At 34.8% G+C, this 20,446-nt stretch overlaps 1 protein-coding gene across 2 annotated transcripts; it reads right to left on the bottom strand.

The window, feature by feature from the left end:
- Window positions 1-7,625: 7,625 nt before the first annotated feature.
- Window positions 7,626-15,901, bottom strand: LOC138317482 (organic anion transporter 3-like). Of its 2 annotated transcripts, XR_011207767.1 has the most exons (7): window positions 15,810-15,900; window positions 14,636-14,777; window positions 13,630-13,841; window positions 13,090-13,317; window positions 9,730-9,999; window positions 8,810-8,944; window positions 7,626-8,452 (listed from the first exon to the last, which is right to left on the bottom strand). XR_011207767.1 is itself a non-coding variant. In XM_069259172.1 (5 exons), exons 2-5 carry the CDS (start codon window positions 14,745-14,747, stop codon window positions 10,500-10,502), a joined length of 621 nt encoding a protein of 206 aa, XP_069115273.1. In that variant the 5' UTR covers window positions 14,748-14,777; window positions 15,810-15,901; the 3' UTR covers window positions 10,485-10,499. The 2 variants fall into 2 exon arrangements, 1 of the variants encoding a protein (XP_069115273.1); XM_069259172.1 differs by lacking the exons at window positions 7,626-8,452; window positions 8,810-8,944; window positions 9,730-9,999 and adding an exon at window positions 10,485-10,568 and having other exon boundaries at window positions 15,810-15,901.
- Window positions 15,902-20,446: the final 4,545 nt, after the last annotated feature.

The raw sequence follows: 20,446 nt of genomic DNA, 5'->3' as shown, positions 1-20,446 counted from the left end.
TCATTTAGACGAATATTTTGTTTGCTAACTAGATGTACATTGCATTTCCTCATGTTACAAACAATGTATTATATTCAACATGCGCTTGCTTTATCAGTTTTTGTTTGATTTATATCGCTTGTTAAAAATTATTCGCTGATAAAGAGATTTTAAGTATTATATGAAGTTGAAGTCGTCTGCATATTGCAGAGTTACCTCCCTTGCGAGTAGGTATTGATTGTGACGTCATTTTTTGCAAGCGTAGTGTCAAATTTTGTAGAGAAAAAGACACTGATTTCGCTAATAAAATAATGACGTCACAATCGGTATTCACCATAAGAGATCTTACTCTGTAGTAAACAAAACCGCCGTTGGTGTATCCTTGCTATCTTTAGCTTTCCGCTTTCCAATTTATATTTAGTTAACAAAACATTGGCGATGACTCGTTGATGAGAGCTGATCTCGCATGCAAGTCATCACGAATTTCTTATGTGTTTTCGAGGCGTTATAATTGATTATCATAATTAACTATAATTACCCTTCTGTTTTTCTCAGTTTGACATGACGAGGGTAAACTTAACCTGACGTAATCAAAGACTGTGATATATTTTTTTTCAAACTTAAGTTATCCTATAAAATAATAAAGCGGAAATCTAGATCCAGAAATCCAAATTCAGAATATATATGTGTAATGGGTCCTCCTTCAAAATTCATGAAAGTTATGAATTTATATATAATTTCAACTCCATATAAACATAGTTGATACTAATATGTACTAGAATATGGAAGAAGTGGCGTAGTTTATCGAAAATGATTAAAACGTTTTTATTGCTATTTAAAGTTGATTTTCAGACAGTTACCTTTTATTTATTTATTGTTATCTATTGTTTAAAAATGCACCGATTGTACTTTATACTTTCTTCAATCCGTCCATTGTTATGAATACTCAATAGTGTTTTCCACTAATTGAGACTTGACGCTATATCATCATCATGTATTAAGTTATTGTACAGATGTAATAACTGAAAAGAGTGTATGCTTTTAATGAATATTAAGTCTTTATGAAAGGGTCAAGATGTTTCTTTTTCATAATTGTTTTTTTTGTGTAACTACGATGCCTGGAAAGATCTGAAAGATATTTTGTTTTAAGTAAACTGAATAGGTCTCTCTGTTAGATGTATCCGATATTATCAAAAGGCATTGTCGGCAGTTATGATATTTGGTGAAACAAAGGAGGTAACTGTAAAAGATTAGAAGAAACATGAATGTTTAGAAATCAAAATAATGGTTTCCTATGTAATAATATCATAGATATCTGGAAATAACTTATTGAGCCTAAACGCGAAATGTTTGTAATGAACATGTCAATCATTTAGCAAATAGCATACCATTTCCATTATGACGTTTGTTGTGTTTTTTTGTTTGTTTGTTTGTGTGTAAAAATAGTCAACGATTTGGTTTTTTTATTACATTTGTTTTATCATATTATGTTTTGTTTTGGTTTTTCCTCAAGCACATTGTTCATGAACTTGCGTTCATGAAATAAATATTTACAAGAACATAATATCATCTACATTATTTATTTTATTAAAAGGATTCGGTACTTTAGATAAATGTATTTTGTGACATCAGTTTTGTATTTTGTAATATATTATATAAAGTGTCCAGGGTAAATGCGACAGTGACTTTCACAATTCAATTACTTAATATTTAATCGTCATAATAAAGTTTCTTATAAGTATGAAGCATTATGCGTGTATCGCGTTCCAAAATAGTAAAAAAAAATTAATATTCAAAATGTAAAGTTACATGTATGGAAATTACTTTATATAACGTATTTGAAAATGTTTTTTTTTATTACTGTCACGTACGTTGTAGTTTATTATTTTTCGTTTGATTTTAAAGCTTTCTATTTAGCATCATGGTTTTCGTTATATTTTCGTATTTGAAATACAAGGCCAGCAGGGTTTAATATGTTTTGATACATTTTCATAATTCAGACGTTAACCTTACTTACACTTTGTCATCGCTTGTATGGCCCATTCACCTGATTTAGTTATCAGAATTTCTATCTTCTGTTTGGCCTTTCAGTTGAAATAGTTGTTACGTTTATGCTTTACTACAGTTTCGGTTGCTTCTTGGTAAATGATACCATTTTAAATGATGTTTCATGTATTAATATTTTCAAATTTAAACTAATTGGTTAATAGGTAAAACTGAAATTATCGGTATAATAATCAACAAAAGCAAACAAAAAAAAAATAATATTATATCAAGATCATCGTGCTTTCGATAAACAAACATGGAACGGATAAAATCTCAACAGAGTTATCATGAATTTGTTGTATTATCCAGTTGTAACTAGGAAATTGTAATGGTAAGTTATTTTGTCTTTCTACAACAAACATCACGTAACCCTCTTTAAGCTTATTCTATATGAAAATCGTATTTTTTCCAATACAAATAAGATAATTATCATTTAGACATTAGCACTAACTAAACTTTTAAAATGTCTATGCCTCAAAAGCAGCAAAACAATGCGAGAAAATTATTTTCATAATTTACAACAATCATTAGTTTGAAAGAATAAAACGTATTTTCTGTTATTTTGTGTTTCTTTTTTTATTTCCTTTATGGTTATATTAACAATTATCTTGCAAATATCTGTGATTTGAAAACTACTCTAAACCAGGAGAATTATACGGTGACACATGCTCACGTTTTTATGTTAAATGCATTTTTCGCGATGGTTGATTTTGGAGATTTCTCAGTACCCGCAAAAAACCGTGAAATATAATCGCACACAAAAATCAGTAGGTTTACAGTATTCAATTCAAAAGACATGTCGTTAAAGTAGCATTTATGTTAAAAACTAAATAAGTCGATGATACTACAAACTAACACAAATACACAAGTGATGTATCTAATCTCAAATGCTATATTCATAACTGCATCTTCTTATAATTCAAATTAATGTCTATTTTTTCAGATGAAACGAGATTGCTAAAGGGGATACTTACAATAAGCCGTATACGTATACGTTATGATAGGGGATCGACCATTATTCATAACACATTCCATATTTTCTATTTTGCGTCTGTTTATTCATATGTGATTAAACAAATTGAAATTCTCTCCTCTCCTTATCTCATAATATTAATCAATAGTTGTACAATGAAACAAACTACAACGTTAACCGTATAATTCTACCCATACCAAGGTATACAAATGACACAGGTACAATATACATATACACTACAATCACGCAATGATCGTGCGTATTCGATTGAACAGGTTGTCTTCCAGAGATTATGATATATTCATTGACATGCTAAATAGTATTGTACTTCTAGCATGTCAATAACGATAGTATGAGTTTATTTTAAATTATTTATTTAACTTATTGTTATTATCCCTAAAGGTTTGTGAATGGTAAAAATTAAATCAAATTGGTAATTGATGAACACACTCGTATATAGAACATGTATTCATATTAACCTTGCCCTGATCAGAGCATCGCTACTTTTAATGTACTGCAATCAGATACAACACAATCAAATTGATATATGTTGAGACAGTCATTTATAAATGATAAACAAATATTTGGTTGTCATACAAGTATTGCAATTGCTTTACATTTGTATTTAACATTATAATTTCTGTCTTCTTGTTTAGTGTAAAACTATAATACATAATATACATAATACATAATATATCATACATAAAGTGCATGTATTATGTTCATCTTACATAAAAACATTTATTATGCATAATAAATTAATTTTATTTTCCTTTCCATTGCGGTCTAGCTAAATTAAAAACCGGTTCAGTTTAGTATAAAACATAGAGTGGTTTAGAATATTATCAATCAAGCGAAGAAAATCGTGCTCGTTCACATCTTCAAATTTATCTTTTGAAAAATAAATATACGCCGGATATATATCCGAACACGGATCTTAGTATTTTTTGTTTCATACCTGCAATCCTTACTTATATCATTACATCGAGAGAGAGATAAAATCCACACACTCAAATAATACTAAAACGTCACTCACAACAACATTTCGATTTAAACTTAGTGAAATATTGCCTAATGTTCATTACATTTTGCGTTTTTCCAGAAAACCATTTGACCGTTTGACTTTATACCAATCCCAGATTTCATCAATCTTCTGCGGTAGTTCTCTCCCTTTCGTTTCCGGGAGGTACCGGATCAGGAAACAGAATGTCAGACACAGCGATCCGAATAGTAACGACGGCAACCATTTGGCCACTCTCATCTGTGGTAAACAATTAGGACAATCAGTGTGATGGGTATATAATATAAACTGCACACATATCAAATATCTTACACATTTTCTACTCAAATCAACATCAAATACATATTCTGTCGAAAATACACGGTTCATGACAAAGTTGATATTCACTTTTGATCCATATATGCCATGTCTTAATTTAAGATTCGATCGCCAAAACTGCAAATATGAATGAACACATCATCTTGCAAGGTATGTGTGTGTTGCAGTACTAATGATATTTTTTATCTTACTATATGTGAGTGTGGATATGATCTACTGATAATTCATTTTAGGTGTAAACGCTTCACTTTGAAGTCAAATGTTGACACTGGTAACGCTGCAGATGCCGCCGTCGCCAGAACTCGTTGCGAGTAAGGCAAAATCATATTGGTATCCAGAGGTTTAACAACATCAATTTCTACCATATCAATATATAACAATTATTTACAAGTTAAGTCCAAAATATTTATTAGCATGTACATTTGTGCAACTTCGAAGTGTTTACTGCTATTTTGATACAACTATATATGCTTTCACTGTTATTTGATGGTCTTTGTTATTAATGTTTTTGTACTCCTTTATATCTCGTATTTACTCCCCTCATGAACAAAAACAGGAGTAAAGTACTCCGTTCATACAAAATAATCTGGAGCCTGGTCTACTTTCGCTACAAAATAAAAACAAAACAAAAGACTTACCATATAAATACTAAATGGTGCAATTACCCCAGATAATCTGCCTGCAGCTGATGCTACTCCAAGACCGGCATTCCTGAGAAAACATTTTCAAGATTCTCATATCTGCATCGAAATTGTACAAGTCACGTCTACATTTTCAAATTACAAACAGATATGTGGTGCGGTTTGTTCTATACAACGCGCATTCCTTGAAGACCTAGACAGGGTATATTGTTTCAAAGACAATGTAATTGATAACGCTTCTTTGCAAAGTGAGATGTTTGAATAACTAATTCACCACAAACACTGCTCTAATAACTGTAGTAAAACGATAATGGGAGAAGAGAACAAGGGAAGAGAGAGATGGAATTCATTTTCTGGTATCAGTCCATAGAGTATTTGCGACCACGGCAAGAACATTTAGTGGTCGCTGGTTGCGTAAAGATCGTGGTCGCATGAAAGAGTTGAAATACACATATAAAAAACTGGGGAGGAGTTGAAGTGGTCGTTTAGAACAGAGGATCGACTGATCGAGGTCGGTCAGTTTACCTTTAGGATTTGTCGGGAATAACTCTGGAGTATAGAGATAGACAGCGTTGAAGGAATTGGCTTTTGCCCGCGAACTAATGCCAAACAGCAACATCTCAATTAATCTCTGCGGATTCGCCTGTTAACGTGAATCAGATTCGTTATATGACAGATTTCATAAAAAAAACACAATAATAACATACATACATCCAAACTGGTTCATCAAAGGTTAGTTATGACAAACCTGAGCAAAGAGAAGTAACTCCGAAAACTAACCAGAGGGCCTGTATCGCTCACCTGGTTTTTTGTTAGTAATTATCACAAGACTCAGACAATTAGAAAAAAAAGCAAAATTGACTCCCAAAGTTTAATTTTGAATCACAACCATACAATGATGCTATTGATACCATACAAATATGCTATCCAATACATAGGTTCAGAGACAAAGTAATTTATATGAAAATAGTAGCCTAATTGACCTTTTGACCTCGCATCTATTGCCGTCTAAGGCCCCGGGGGTCAGCCCTATCATTTGTACAATTTCAAATCCCAACCCTATAAGGATGCTACCATTAGTTGCAGAGAAGAAGTCGTTTATATGGAAATAGCTAAATTGACCCCTTTTGACCCCACCCTTCAGGCCCCCGGGGGTCAGCCCCATCATTTGCAAAATTTTGAATCCAAACCCTATAAGGATGTTACCATTGCATTATGAGCGTAATCCCATGTTTAGTTGCAGACAAAAAGTCATTTATATGGAAATTGACCACTTTTGACCCCGCCCCTCAGGCCCCCGGGGGGTCAGCCCTATCATGTGCACAATTTTGAATTCCCACACTATAAGGATACTACCATTGTATTATGGGTGCTATACCGTGCTTAGTTTCAGAGAAGAAGTCGTTTATATGGAAATAGCCAAATTGGCCACTTTCGACCCCGCCCCTCAGGCCCCCTGGGGGTCAGCCCCATCATTTGTACAATTTTGAATCTCCATCCTATAAGGATGCTACCATTGCATTATGGGTGCTATCCCATGCTTGGTTTCAGAGAAGAAGTCGTTTATATGGAAATAGCCAAATTGGCCCCTTTTGACCCCGCCCCTCAGGCCCCCTGGGGGTCAGCCCCATCATTTGTACAATTTTGAATCCCCATCCTATAAGGATGCTACCATTGCATTATGGGTGCTATCCCATGCTTGGTTTCAGAGAAGAAGTCGTTTATATGGAAATAGCCAAATTGACCCCATTTGACCCCGCCCCTCAGGCCCCCGGGGGTCAGCCCAATCATTTGTACAATTTTGAATCCCCACCCTATAAGGATGCTACTATTGCATTATGGGTGCTATCCCATGCTTGGTTTCAGAGAAGAAGTCGTTTATATGGAAATAGCCAAATTGACCCCTTTTGACCCCACCCCTCAGGCCCCTGGGGGGTCAGCCACATCATTTGTACAATTTTTAATCCCCACCCTATAACGATACTACCATTGCATTATGAGTGCTATCTCATGCTTAGTTTCAGAGAAGAAGTCGTTTATATGGAAATAGCCAAATTGACCCCATTTGACCCCGCCCCTCAGGCCCCCGGGGGGTCAGCCCCATCATTTGTACAATTTTGAATCCCCACCCTATAAGGATGCTACCATTGCATTATGGGTGCTATCCCATGCTTGGTTTCAGAGAAGAAGTCGTTTATATGGAAATAGCCAAATGGACCCCATTTGACCCCGCCCCTCAGGCCCCCGGGGGGTCAGCCCCATCATTTGTACAATTTTGAATCCCCACCCTATAAGGATGCTACCATTGCATTATGGGTGCTATCCCATGCTTGGTTTCAGAGAAGAAGTCGTTTATATGGAAATAGCCAAATTGACCCCTTTTGGCCCCGCCCCTCAGGCCCCTGGGGGGTCAGACCCATCATTTGTACAATTTTCAGTTAGTAGCCCATAAGGATGCTACCAGCCAAATTTTGTTGAAATCCGACCAGCGGTTATGGAGAAGAAGTCGATTGTTGACGGACGGACGGACGGACGGACGACGGACGACGGACGACGGACGACGGACGACGGACGACGGACGCCGGACGCCACGGTATGGCATAAGCTCACCTTGGTCCTTCGGACCAGGTAAACTAAAAATGGAACCGGCAACGTTGTTGACAACATGGTGGATGTCAGTACATTTTATTAATCATGGCATTTACACAATCTAGATATTCTGGATTTAACATTACATTAGATATGTTTTGTCTTTACGGACACATCAACGTCAAAACCAAATATGATATGTGAAAAGTTGAACTGGGAAATTTATGCAATAATATCCATTTCAATGGCGACTTTTATTTGGACAAACATGCAACATAATAAAAAATTCTGTTATCATGTGTTATGTGATTTGATCATAGAAGTAGGTATACTTTGGACGAAAAATGCTTAGACACGGATAAAAACGTAACGTTATCCAAGGCAAAATAGTTACTGAACATAATTCATCCACAGACAATGCCTCGATAAGGATCGAAAACAGATTTATTTGCAGGTTTTTTGGTCAGCTATTTTGGGGATAGAACCCTTAATGAAAATTCGGAAAACATTATTGATGTTTTTCAAAATTTTGGAAAATATCATTGGCATTATTCAATTTTTCTCCATAATGTTGTTGAAATAATGTTAGTTGTGAAATAGAAATAGGCTGTTTTTTAACAATATTTTAAAATTCCTCCAACTTCTTCAATATAACAATTAGTCTACTGATGTCCTAGGAATAGGCCATCATTTGGGGTTTTTACTTAATTTACCGCGATCGGCAAAAGACTGGCTGGATTTAGTTATTTTTCAATTGGGAATGGTTCCCTCCTTGCAAAACACATGAATTATGACTTAACATTGACTTGGTTGGTGATGCTAGTCAGAAGCAGTGACACACTTCCTACAGCCTGAAGGCTAATTACTGTTGTTTTTCGTGAAAATCTAAAAACGAAAAAAAATATTGAACATTTGTTTTGCGTCATATGCAATTGACCTGGAAATACGCATTAGTTCATGGTTAAACCGACAATAATAAACAATCATAAAAACACATTGCTTATAATAATGAATACGCGTAAATGTTACTTTGTGGCACGGTGTAATTATCCGCAACTTTTATTAATATGCCCTCTTCGTAAAAATAGGAACAGAAAAACTTTTTTTTCTGAGAAATTCTGATACACATGACCTCCCAATGATTTGTTACTGAGTGATCATATTCCATCTGTCGTACCTGATAACAGTATCATACTGCTAGGTTAACAGGTTAGTTTAGATACTTCTTAATAAATTACTTACTTTTTTATTAAAACCAGCAAGACGAAGTTGCCAACCATTTCCGAAACACTTCCAAGGAAGAAACTGAAGTAACGGCCGCCAGCTAAACTAGGAGTCATCATCACTATTCCGTAATAGGTAAGGTTATTCGCTATCCTTAACAAGTACAAAGAGTTAAAATAACATTTAAAATGATGGTTGGACTATTACAACGTATATTTCGCTATGTCAGCAGTGGGTTTTTTCTTTCGTCCAGCAAAAGAGAGCAATCTTTTCCAACTATGTTTTGAAATGGTCCCCTGTTACGATTGTTTAAACATAATCTGATTTCAAAATATATTCTTTTTTATTTGTCGTTCATCTACACTTTAAACTGGATGATATTCTCTTCCGTAGAATATTATCATTTAGTATACACATTGATGCTTAAACATTGCAGGATCTAAAATATTTTGTCATTTGTATTCACAACGATAATTATCATTCTAAGACCATTTTTATTTACCTTTAGACGTATCAAATATTTTAAGGGGAACTGTATAATTTTTATTTTACATTCAATCTGCTCGTCGTTTATTGATAACGAAAATAAAAATTTCCAACTTTGTTCCTGCTAATTATAACCAAGATATTTAAGTTAACACGGTTTGGAGGTGATAGTAGAACTATGTCAAATTGTATATTGGCATGTGGGTAATATGTATGAATACTTACAAACCGGTTATAGGTATGAATACATGTCACAGTATTGTTAACAGGTATGAATGCATGACACAGTACCAAACTTGAAAGACGTACTGCTATGGTACATTTTCATATGCCGAGAAGCAGGTGCATTTATTTCTACATGCCGAGAAACAGGTACATGTAAGTATGCTGAGAAACATTACGATGCTTATACACTGTGTTGAGTGCACAGAAAAATTCTTATTGACACTCACCAGAGGCCCCACGTAATAAGTGAATGTCTCCGGAGTATTCGGTCAGTCACTAGTAGGGAGCAGTGGCCGCTCCTCTCCGATTCTGGTTGAGTATTATATGGTGGTGAATTAACCACCATTTCACCAAACATTGGCATGGAATCGTTTTGGTCGCTTATAACGTCAGTACCCGGTGTTTGTTTGTTTTGACTCCGAATTTTCTCAAGCAGTGCACGACATTTCTTTGTCTTGTTGTTTGCTTGAAGCCATCGCAGCGATTCATCCATCAAGCTAAAAAACAACAAAATTAATATTTGTGTGAACCTTGGTGCGTTCCATCCAAACATTATTTACCAACACATAAGTGAAAATGTGTTATCATTTCAAATAAACTATGACTATTGCTGTTGCTATTTTTTTTATATTTCGTCCAAATTGCAACGCCATTTATTCATTCATTTCTTATGAAGTCGACAATATTTTTGTCTTCACAAAAGACATTAAATACGAGGGTTTCTACTGTCCAATGGATTTCATTGCATTAACATGAGGGGTATTTTGGTTTACAGTATTTTATAAAACACTTACACCGTCAAAGAATCTCAGAAAATACGTAAGTATCTAAACTGTTCTCGTTTTACCGTGATACGTACAAAATTTTCCGCACATGCTGAAAAGTGAAAACAACGACAGAGCTAATTGAAGAATCCTCCAGTTGTAGTTTCGAAGCACAAAGGCGACTAATGTATAAGACATTTACAGAACTAGCCAACATAAAAAGCGTTGACGATTCAAACATTTTCCCGAGAATCAAGGTGTAGAAGTTTCCAACCAAATGTCACAACAGTTATCAGCATTCCCTATAATAAAATGACATTGTTTGAAATATGTATAACGCGTTGTAATGTAAAATGTGATCGCTAGGTGAGAAGAATATAATTGGCCCCAATATCACTAGCTGATTCTTCAGCCACAACTATCGGAACTTTAGACAATCGCAGAAGATGTAAATGTGACGTACTGCTTTTGTATTAGCAAAACAAGGTAATAAAAACAAATAAAACAAGACAATATCGTTAATATACCAATACAACATTAAGCATTGCTAAAACACCATAGTAATTGTACCTATACAATGCTGAGGTCTGCTAAAACACAATAGTAAATTTTAAATGTACCGGTACAATATTGAGGGCTGCTAAAACACCATAGTAAATGTACCAATACAATGCTGAAGGCTGCTTAAATACCATAGTAAATGTACCAATACAATGCTGAGGGCTGTTTTAAACACCATGGTAAATGTACCAATACAATGCTGAGGGCTGCTACAACACCATAGTAAATATATATGGTTAAGGACTGCTAAAACACCATAGTAAATGTACCAATACAATATTAAGGACTGCTAAAACACCATAGTAAATGTACCTATACAATGCTGAGGACTGCTAAAACACCATAGTAAATGTACCAATACAATGCTGAGGACTGCTAAAACACCATAGTAAATGTACCAATACAATGTTAAGGACTGCTAAAACACCATAGTAAATGTACCTATACAATGCTGAGGGCTGTTTAAATACCATAGAAGATGTATCAATATAATATTCAGGACTGCTAAAACACCATAGTAAATGTACCAATACAATGCTGAGGACTGCTAAAACACCATAGTAAATGTACCAATACAATGCTGAGGACTGCTAAAACACCATAGTAAATGTACAAATACAATGCTGAGGACTGCTAAAACACCATAGTAAATGTACCAATACAATGCCGAGGGCTGCTAAAACACCATAGTAAATGTACCAATACAATGTTGAGGACTGCTAAAACACCATAGTAAATGTACCAATACAATCATGAAGGCTGCTTAAATACCATAGTAAATATACCAATACAATGCTAAAGGCTGCTTAAATACCATAGTAAATGTACCTATATAATGCTGAGGACTGCTAAAACACCATAGTAAATGTACCAATACAATGCTAAGGACTGCTAAAACACCATAGTAAATGTACCAATACAATGCTGAGGGCTGCTTAAATACCATAGTAAATGTACCAATACAATGCTGAGGGCTGCTAAAACACCATAGTAAATGTACCAATACAATATTAAGGACTGCTAAAACACCATAGTAAATGTACAAATATAATGCTAAGGACTGCTAAAACACCATAGTAAATGTACCAATACAATGCTGAGGGCTGCTAAAACACCATAGTAAATGTACCAATACAATGCTGAGGACTGCTAAAACACCATAGTAAATGTACCAATACAATGCTGAGGGCTGCTACAACACCATAGTAAATGTACCAATACAATACAATGCTGAGGGCTGCTAAAACACCATAGTAAATGTACCAATACAATGCTGAGGGCTGCTAAAACACCATAGTAAATGTACCAATACAATGCTGAGGGCTGCTAAAACACCATAGTAAATGTACCAATACAATGCTGAGGACTGCTAAAACACCATAGTAAATGTACCAATACAATGCTGAGGGCTGCTAAAACACCATAGTAAATGTACCAATACAATGCTGAGGGCTGCTAAAACACCATAGTAAATGTACCAATACAATGCTGAGGACTGCTAAAACACCATAGTAAATGTACCAATACAATGCTGAGGACTGCTAAAACACCATAGTAAATGTACCAATACAATGCTGAGGACTGCTAAAACACCATAATAAATGTACCAATACAATGCTGAGGGCTGCTAAAACACCATAGTAAATGTACCAATACAATGCTGACGGCTGCTAAAACACCATAGTAAATGTACCAATACATGCTGAGGACTGCTAAAACACCATAGTAAATGTACCAATACAATGCTGAGGACTGCTAAAACACCATAGTAAATGTACCAATACAATGCTGAGGGCTGCTTAAACACCATAGTAATTGTACCTATACAATGCTGAGGGCTGCTAAAACACCATAGTAAATTTACCAATACAACGCTTAGTATTGCTGAACTTTTCTATATCCTATTTAAGATTTAACTGCTCTTTATATGACTTATTTTCGCAAGCCATAAAATAATATATACATTTATGTAGATACAATTCTTTTTCAGAAGGTACTTCATCATACATCAAACTTAATAGATATTCAATTATTTACATCATAGTTTATTATCGCAACTTACATGCAGCATAAAAAAATCAATATTCAAAATACCTCTCACATTAAAAAACATACAGTTATTAATCATGGAATTTCTGGAATAGATATCATCATGACAACATCCCATGACAGAATCACATAACGTCTTTTATATTTTGGAAAACCAACATATAATATTCGGATGAATATACAATGGATATGTACTTTTGAATATATTCTTACTTGCTGGAAAGTTCCAACGAAGAAGCGAAGAACAAGAAACGCAGGGACACTTTTAACGAATGCCATGGCGAATGTTACAATAAGTAAGCCAATGTTGAAGGTGACATGGACAGGTTTCCTGCCATATTTGTCTGCTAACGGCGCTGCTAATGCTCCGAGGAACATGCCACCGAGGACTAGGGATTGGGAGATACGGCCTAAAGCCTCTCTATCACAGACCAGATCCCACTAAAATGTCAAAAGTATTTCTCTTTTACATAAATCTCATTCATATTGATTGCAACAAAATGGTGATAGTGTCAGGTAAATGAACACAGCTCAATGTAATACCCAACAAAAAAATTTGCATTTTACAAACAAAGTATTATCAGCAAAAACACAATTGGAAAAGCCATGACACAATGCAGTTTCTAGTCGGATTTTATTGTTAGAGACCTTTATTTGAAAATTATGCGAAAATGCCAAGATACGGTTCATTTAAAATATTTGTCAAAAATGCCGTACATACATCAGTGAATTATAAAAAACACCAATAATTACCTCTGCAATGAAGGTGTGCATCTTTGACACAGAGTAGTTGACGCCATACAGACAGTCAGTCTCCTCGTTAATCATTTGTCCGTCTTCTCTATGCTGCCATTGGATATTGCACACTTCGGCAGTAGCATTGGTAAAATCATTGGTGCTTGAGTTGTCCACGTTAGTTCGGTTTAGTTGCATTGGGATGGAGCATGCGTGCTCTGGTGTGTATCCTTCAGGAAATAACATTCAGTCATTATAGTATCAGTGCTATTAACATTCTTATTTGAATTTCAATTAAAGATGCTCCACCGGTGACAAACTATATTTTTCTCTATCTAACACTGAAACAGGCGAATTAGTGCTTTCCTTCAGGTACCTTACACCATTACCACAATTGAAAAGTTTCAGCTTCTAATTTTACCTCAAGATAAAAATATTAAAAATAATTAAATGCATCCCGAAAAAATCTGTGGTACTTTGTTTCCTATATGGAATGAAGTACTGATTGCGCATGCACCAAAAGCAAAATACATTATTTCATATTTTTTTTTCTGGAAATATGTGATCCAGATCTCAGTACTTAAAAGGAATGAACACGTTAATATTTTATTATTATTTTATTATTATTTCATACTGCGTCTCTACTGGTATGACGTAACAATGACTGTAATTTTGCTTAAATTACTGGTATTGTATTCATATGTGGTAAAATGCAAATTTTGGAATGACGTTTTCTTTGTTTTTTTATTGATTAACGTCCTATTAACAGTCATGGTCATGTAATAACGGCCCCCAATGTATGCGGTTTGTAGCTTGAATGTTATGTATGGTGTGTGTTTCGGTAAGGATATAACGGATAGTGCCAACTTTACACAAAAATGGTACGATATCAGCTGGAAAGAATGGCAAACATTTATAAATTACGATGCACTTTTCACAGGTTGGACAGGGTTAAAATAATGATGTCAGAAGTTGAAGAACAATAGGCATGTCCATGAATACACTCTATTGTTTGTACACTTACCGATAAAGACCACCGATACGATATGAAATGCCATAGGAAGCACTGCAAGAGTTGTCAAAGCCATTTGCTTGAATTGATACGGCCGAAATAGTTTGGACGTTGGTGAAGACATTTTTTTCACTTGAGCTTAAGTAGCACTAACCTGTTGAACAAAACACACATATAATACGTACAGTACTACCGTAGAGCGGTACTTCCACAATAGATGTCTGACTTTCTAATATTTGTGGATAAAGGTCGAGTTATTATCTCAGCATTTACTAGTTATGGTGTCATAATATAAGTGTAGATATCATCTCATGAAGTAATGCACGGGTATCTCAGCATTTTCTAGTTATGAAGTCATAAGTGTAGATATTATCTCATGAATTAATGCACGGGTATCTCAGCATTTTCTAGTTATGAAGTCATAAGTGTAGATATCATCTCATGAATTAATGCACGGGTATCTCAGCATTTTCTAGTTATGAAGTCATAAGTGTAGATATTATCTCATGAATTAATGCACGGGTATCTCAGTATTGTCTAGTTATGAAGTCATAAGTGTAGATATTATCTCATGAATAAATGCACGGGTATCTCAGCATTTTCTAGATATGAAGTCATAAGTGTAGATATTATCTCATGAATTAATTCACGGGTATCTCAGCACTAATTAAAAGTGGTCCAAAATATGATCACCTGGTCACCAAATTATACTTTTTTATGGTAGTATACCATATAAACTTACCTTTCTAATTAACCGGTTAAAATGAATCAAACCCGAGCCATGTTTAGAAAATATCCAGAAGGTTAGCGTGATCTTCAAAATATGACTGGTATGGGAAACATCATACCAGCATTAGAGCAATGACAGTTTACTGAATAATCATGAACCTTAGATTTTATGTACCAGTATAGTGTTGAACAGAACAAGGGTATAGATAATACCACGGTATATAGTTTACAACAATATACCGGTGGATAAAATGTTTCACACATGACGTGTTACTTATATCAAGAAAGACTTTCTTTGTTTGATTTTACTCTCTAGTTCGCGCAAGTGTTCGCTTGTGGACTACCTGTGTGAAGTAAAGGCTAATAATTGGCCTCTGAGAGGCCCTCTGTCACTGTTGTCAAGGTTGGGTAATGTCTCCAATAATTAACTAAATATTGTATACCTATAATTACCTACCTATCGTAGTGTAATGTTGCCCTAGTCCCTCCAAAGAAGTGCGGAGCTTATACTAATGATTCAAAGTGATGCTGATTTTAAGTAATTTATCTGACTGATTTTAATTCAGCCTGAATTTCACATACGTGTCTTTGAATGACTTGTTGTTCAACTTAAGATGATAACTACATTAACTGAATTAATTCATTTATGACGCATGATAGGTGATATTCTACATATTTAAGGAGATAAAGCATGATTATCGACTGAATTCCAGATAACACGGAATCCTTAAAAACGGATGCCTGATGCGAAAAAGTAAATATGGGACAAAAGATAATTTATATCGGTGAAGAAAAAATGATGCTACACTTTCGAGGAGATCTGTACCTTTTTGAAGTTACAATAAACAAGGCTCCTTATTATATATCCTTACTAAACCACAAAGTACTTACTAAGTACATTAGCTTACACACATTTTCTATCTTTAAAGGTAGGTTTCGCCCAACAAATAAATATTTTTTTGTAAAATCCGATAAACGGAAGAAAAGAAAAGATGAAAAAACGTTTTAACAAATACCTCAATTTAATATCTTTAGGTGTATGAGATTGAGTAAATGTGTCTTAAATACCAAATTGAAGGAAACCCTTGATTTATTACGATTGTCAGCCAGACAGAATAGTATGAAAATGAAGCTGTGATAGATTGTGTTTTCGAAGTTTCGCGCATGAGCGTTGTTACGCACTAACAGTAAACAAAATGGCTGAACGAAACTGTGTGAGAAAAAAATGTATCAGAATCGGTGTGGTGGACCATTAGTCGCCAGTGATTATACAGCATACACATATATATAACGCACAAGGTATGTGACGCTAAAAGCACACATTTATTGAACAGTTCGCCGTAACAAATTCACATTCCAGGTAGTACATACCGCAGGCTGCCAACAATGCTTGGCCAATACCGACATCAATATTCAAATATAACGAGCCTACCTGTGTTACTTCATTACTAGATGTTATCAACAGTTTGTGCCTTATAGGTACAAATAACCTGTGCACCGACGATTATGTCCCATAGTTAGGAAGCTTATCAAACTCCACCTTTACTCTTCTCAGCGTTGTTTTCCTGTTACGCCATGCCGTCCATCCCATAATATTCCCACGTCACTACCCCGCGGCGTTACTAATCACTGACCGGGTACCGGGACGAAACCGGAATTTTACTAAATTACCGTTACTTATCGGTAACAATCTGCAACAAAGACGAGGAAATTAAAATGGAATTGGTAGCACCCTATATATATGATATCTCTAGGGAATGATATTCAGAGATGGCATGTAGCAATAGAAGAAACAGAAGCTACTTCTCAAGCGGAACTTGCCCGGATTCTGTTGCACGTGGTGAGTAAAATTTCAACACATATGCCATTGCACATACAGCGACATACTTACTAGATATATGTTTGATGTGCTAAGCTAGCGAGCGTATGTAAGTAACATGAAGTGTTTTAGATGATATGATATGCATAAACAGTCCATCGCACTTCGATTTGTTGTTGTTATTTTTTTACTAAATATGCAGTGGCACGACTGTCACTACTATCTGACTTTTTGTTGTACGTTTCCGTTGTTGATGCGGCCTCGTTTTGGTTAAAAAATATGTCATGTTCTATATTCTTGACTTCGCTCTATTTTTAGAGGAGTATTTTCCTGGTAAAGCTAGGCAACTGACTACCCATACTGTTTGCTGCATGCATCAACATGATATGAAGAGTATATCTATGTGCAGGATACATTTCAATTTCGTAGGATTTATATTTCATTGGGCGAAACCTACCTTTATTGGTTATATATGAGCACTACATATACAATTTGGCTGTTTGTTTGCTTGACTAATAAATTAACGTCCTATTAACAGCTAGGGTCATGTATGCGGTGTGTTGCGTGTATGATGTACGGGTGTGTGTTTTGGGAATCTGCAGTATATTCTTGTTGTGTATTTTGTATAGTGGAACTGCTGCCCTTTTTATAGTTCTATATCACTATAGAATACAGCCGAAGACACCAAGTATCACATCCGACCCGGTCATATACTGACAACGGGCGAACCAGTCGTCCCACTCCCTTAAAGTTGAGCGGTATGTTTACAGAACACAGACATAGAGCCTTCCTCAAAGGGGCGATAACTCAACCGAAGGCCAGTAGTGAGGTGGTGTAAAGGAAGACGAATGAATGTTTTTTGTTGTTCTGGATTATATTCATGCATGAAAATTTGAAAAAGAAATGAAAATGGGAAAACTTTATTTCATAGCTATAGCATAAAACAGATTTTGATCTTGTAAAAGTGCTAATAAAGTTGAAACGAATCTAATTGATTGAATATCCTCAAAACTGCAATATAGGTCATTCGGAAGTAAGATCCTACACTAATGCATCCATGTAAGTCATTATTCTGTCAGCTTACAAAAAAGACCTACTGCGATATATGTATACTGTTGGCACATGTTGTCCGGAAACCGAACGTCACTGCTCTAACTTTCTACGGAAATAAATAAGTCTCATTAATCATGTGTATTAACAATTTTGTTACATTATTACGACCTTTCTTATTTGTATTGACACTTTGGGAAGTATTTACCAATCGGTGGGACGTCATATTGGAAGGAAAGAACATGTTCAATTTCGAAGTGTGTTTCATACTGTTGTATACGAGATGTTATTTCGCAATCACATCAGGTACCCCGGAGAAAAGGTAATGTAAATAATGTTAACACTGTAAAAAGTTTAAGCTGAACTCACAGTCATTACTTTAATTTATTCATATACAAATTAACACGTAATTTCGGGAGAAAGCTAGAACGCGAATTCAAATGTTGTGTGAATAATGCATACGTTTTATATCCTAATGCACTGTTGTCACTAAACGCCATTCATTCGGACTATATTTACGAAATTTATATATCAAAAACGCAAAATATTGTATATGCGGATATAAAGTTGCTTATAGTAGTACTACCCCCAGCTGATTGTTAGTATATGAGAAGAGACAATGAAAAATATTTCATTTCACAGTGTTCTGCTTGATGGTTGTCGCTGTTTTGTAACTCATTACATCTTTATCAATTTTTTGGCCTACGGAAAATGAAATACATATTATGCTTTTCATTTTGTATACATTGTAATATGAAACATGTAACAATGAATACATTATATACCTATGGGAATATTTACATTTTCACAGCAACCGGACTAGGTTAACTTACCAAACGCAAACGTCATTATCAAGGTCATGAACTTGATTTTACTTTGTTATCATTGGAACATTGGACATCAAAATTGCCGTTTGAGTGATCATGAAAGATGGTTGTTAATGTTTATAGAATTGCAATGAATTGTTTATACATTGAATGCAAACTATCTCGAGATTTTATGATAAAAATATTATTAAAGATGCCCCACCGCCGACAGAGCATAAATGATATTCATCATTTGAAAAATAATGGGTGTTTAATCGTGTATATACATGTCTAATTAACACAAAAATAATATGAAATAATTTTTTTCGCCTTTGGTGGATGCGCAATCAATACTTCATTCCATATAGGATAGTGACACGGAATTTTTTCGGGATGCAATTAATTATTTTTCATATCTTTAATTTGAAGTAAAATTAGAAGCTTAAACTTTTCAACGGTGGAAATGGTGTAAAGTAAGTAACTTTTGTAACTGAAGAAAAATACTAAATCGTCTGCTCCTGTTTTTGATAGTGAAAAAAATACTATTTGTCAGCGGTGGAGCATCTTTAAATGTAACTGTAAGCATTGAGCTGCATTTCGTTGGTAGTTATGGCTAGCGCGCTTCATTAAATTTGCCGTTGTCCAGCTGGCACCCATAATCCCATAATTGCCATCATGATTGCATTTCAATGCTTACATAAGTTCACAGCAGTTACAAAATCCCAAAATTAATAAAGAGCGTGAGTCACCTGCTGTCCTTGTCATGTAATTTGTATGTCTGAAACACTAATCAAATTTAATTTCGCGTTGAAATTATATGTGGATTTGGGTCAATAATAAGTAAACTATATAATTTGATACTGAATCGGAAGCTTTTTATAAAGATAATGAACATTTTTTTCGTGATTGATATTGATTTCGTGAATCCGTATACATTTCTTTTACATCTTCTTTGATTTCTGACTGGCGTGTTTTAAAAGAGAAATAACCTGTTTTCTGATCTGCTATACTCGATAAACATACTCCAACGATATCTATGTGTTTTAGCTCTGACATAAAAAATGTTTTTGCGGAAGAGCCCCGGTGTCCTATCGGATATTGGTGGGAAGGCGAGGAAATGCAATGCACAGGTAATCACATAGAACCTATTTATTGATATCATGTACACAAATTCCCACTTCTAACGGAGAAATATAAATAAATATGTATGTGTGTGTGTGTACGGTTGAATTAGTTTAGTTTATTGTTAAATGTGACTGTGAAATTCAAATCTCATTAATATGCACGCACTGTTTATCCGGGAAATGTTAAAATTTCACAATTAATCCATTTTCATCTGCAATGATGTTTTATGTCATAAATAATAACCACTTTGGAACGATCTACTTTCATGTTCATACAATGTAATCACATATGGAC

This window comes from Argopecten irradians, chromosome 3 (assembly GCF_041381155.1).
Source record: "Argopecten irradians isolate NY chromosome 3, Ai_NY, whole genome shotgun sequence".
Taxonomy (NCBI): Eukaryota; Metazoa; Mollusca; class Bivalvia; order Pectinida; family Pectinidae; genus Argopecten; species Argopecten irradians.
This window is presented reverse-complemented; position numbering and strand designations above follow the sequence as displayed.

Bases quoted from the DNA above. Each gene is read 5' to 3' on its own strand.
- LOC138317482 (XM_069259172.1), bottom strand. From the start codon at position 14,747: ATGTCTTCACCAACGTCCAAACTATTTCGGCCGTATCAATTCAAGCAA. The intron at 13,842-14,635 runs GTAAGTGTACAA...TATTTCCTGAAG, and splicing joins CGTATCGGTGGTCTTTATCG to GATACACACCAGAGCACGCA. The intron at 13,318-13,629 runs GTAATTATTGGT...TTGACATTTTAG, and splicing joins TGCACACCTTCATTGCAGAG to TGGGATCTGGTCTGTGATAG.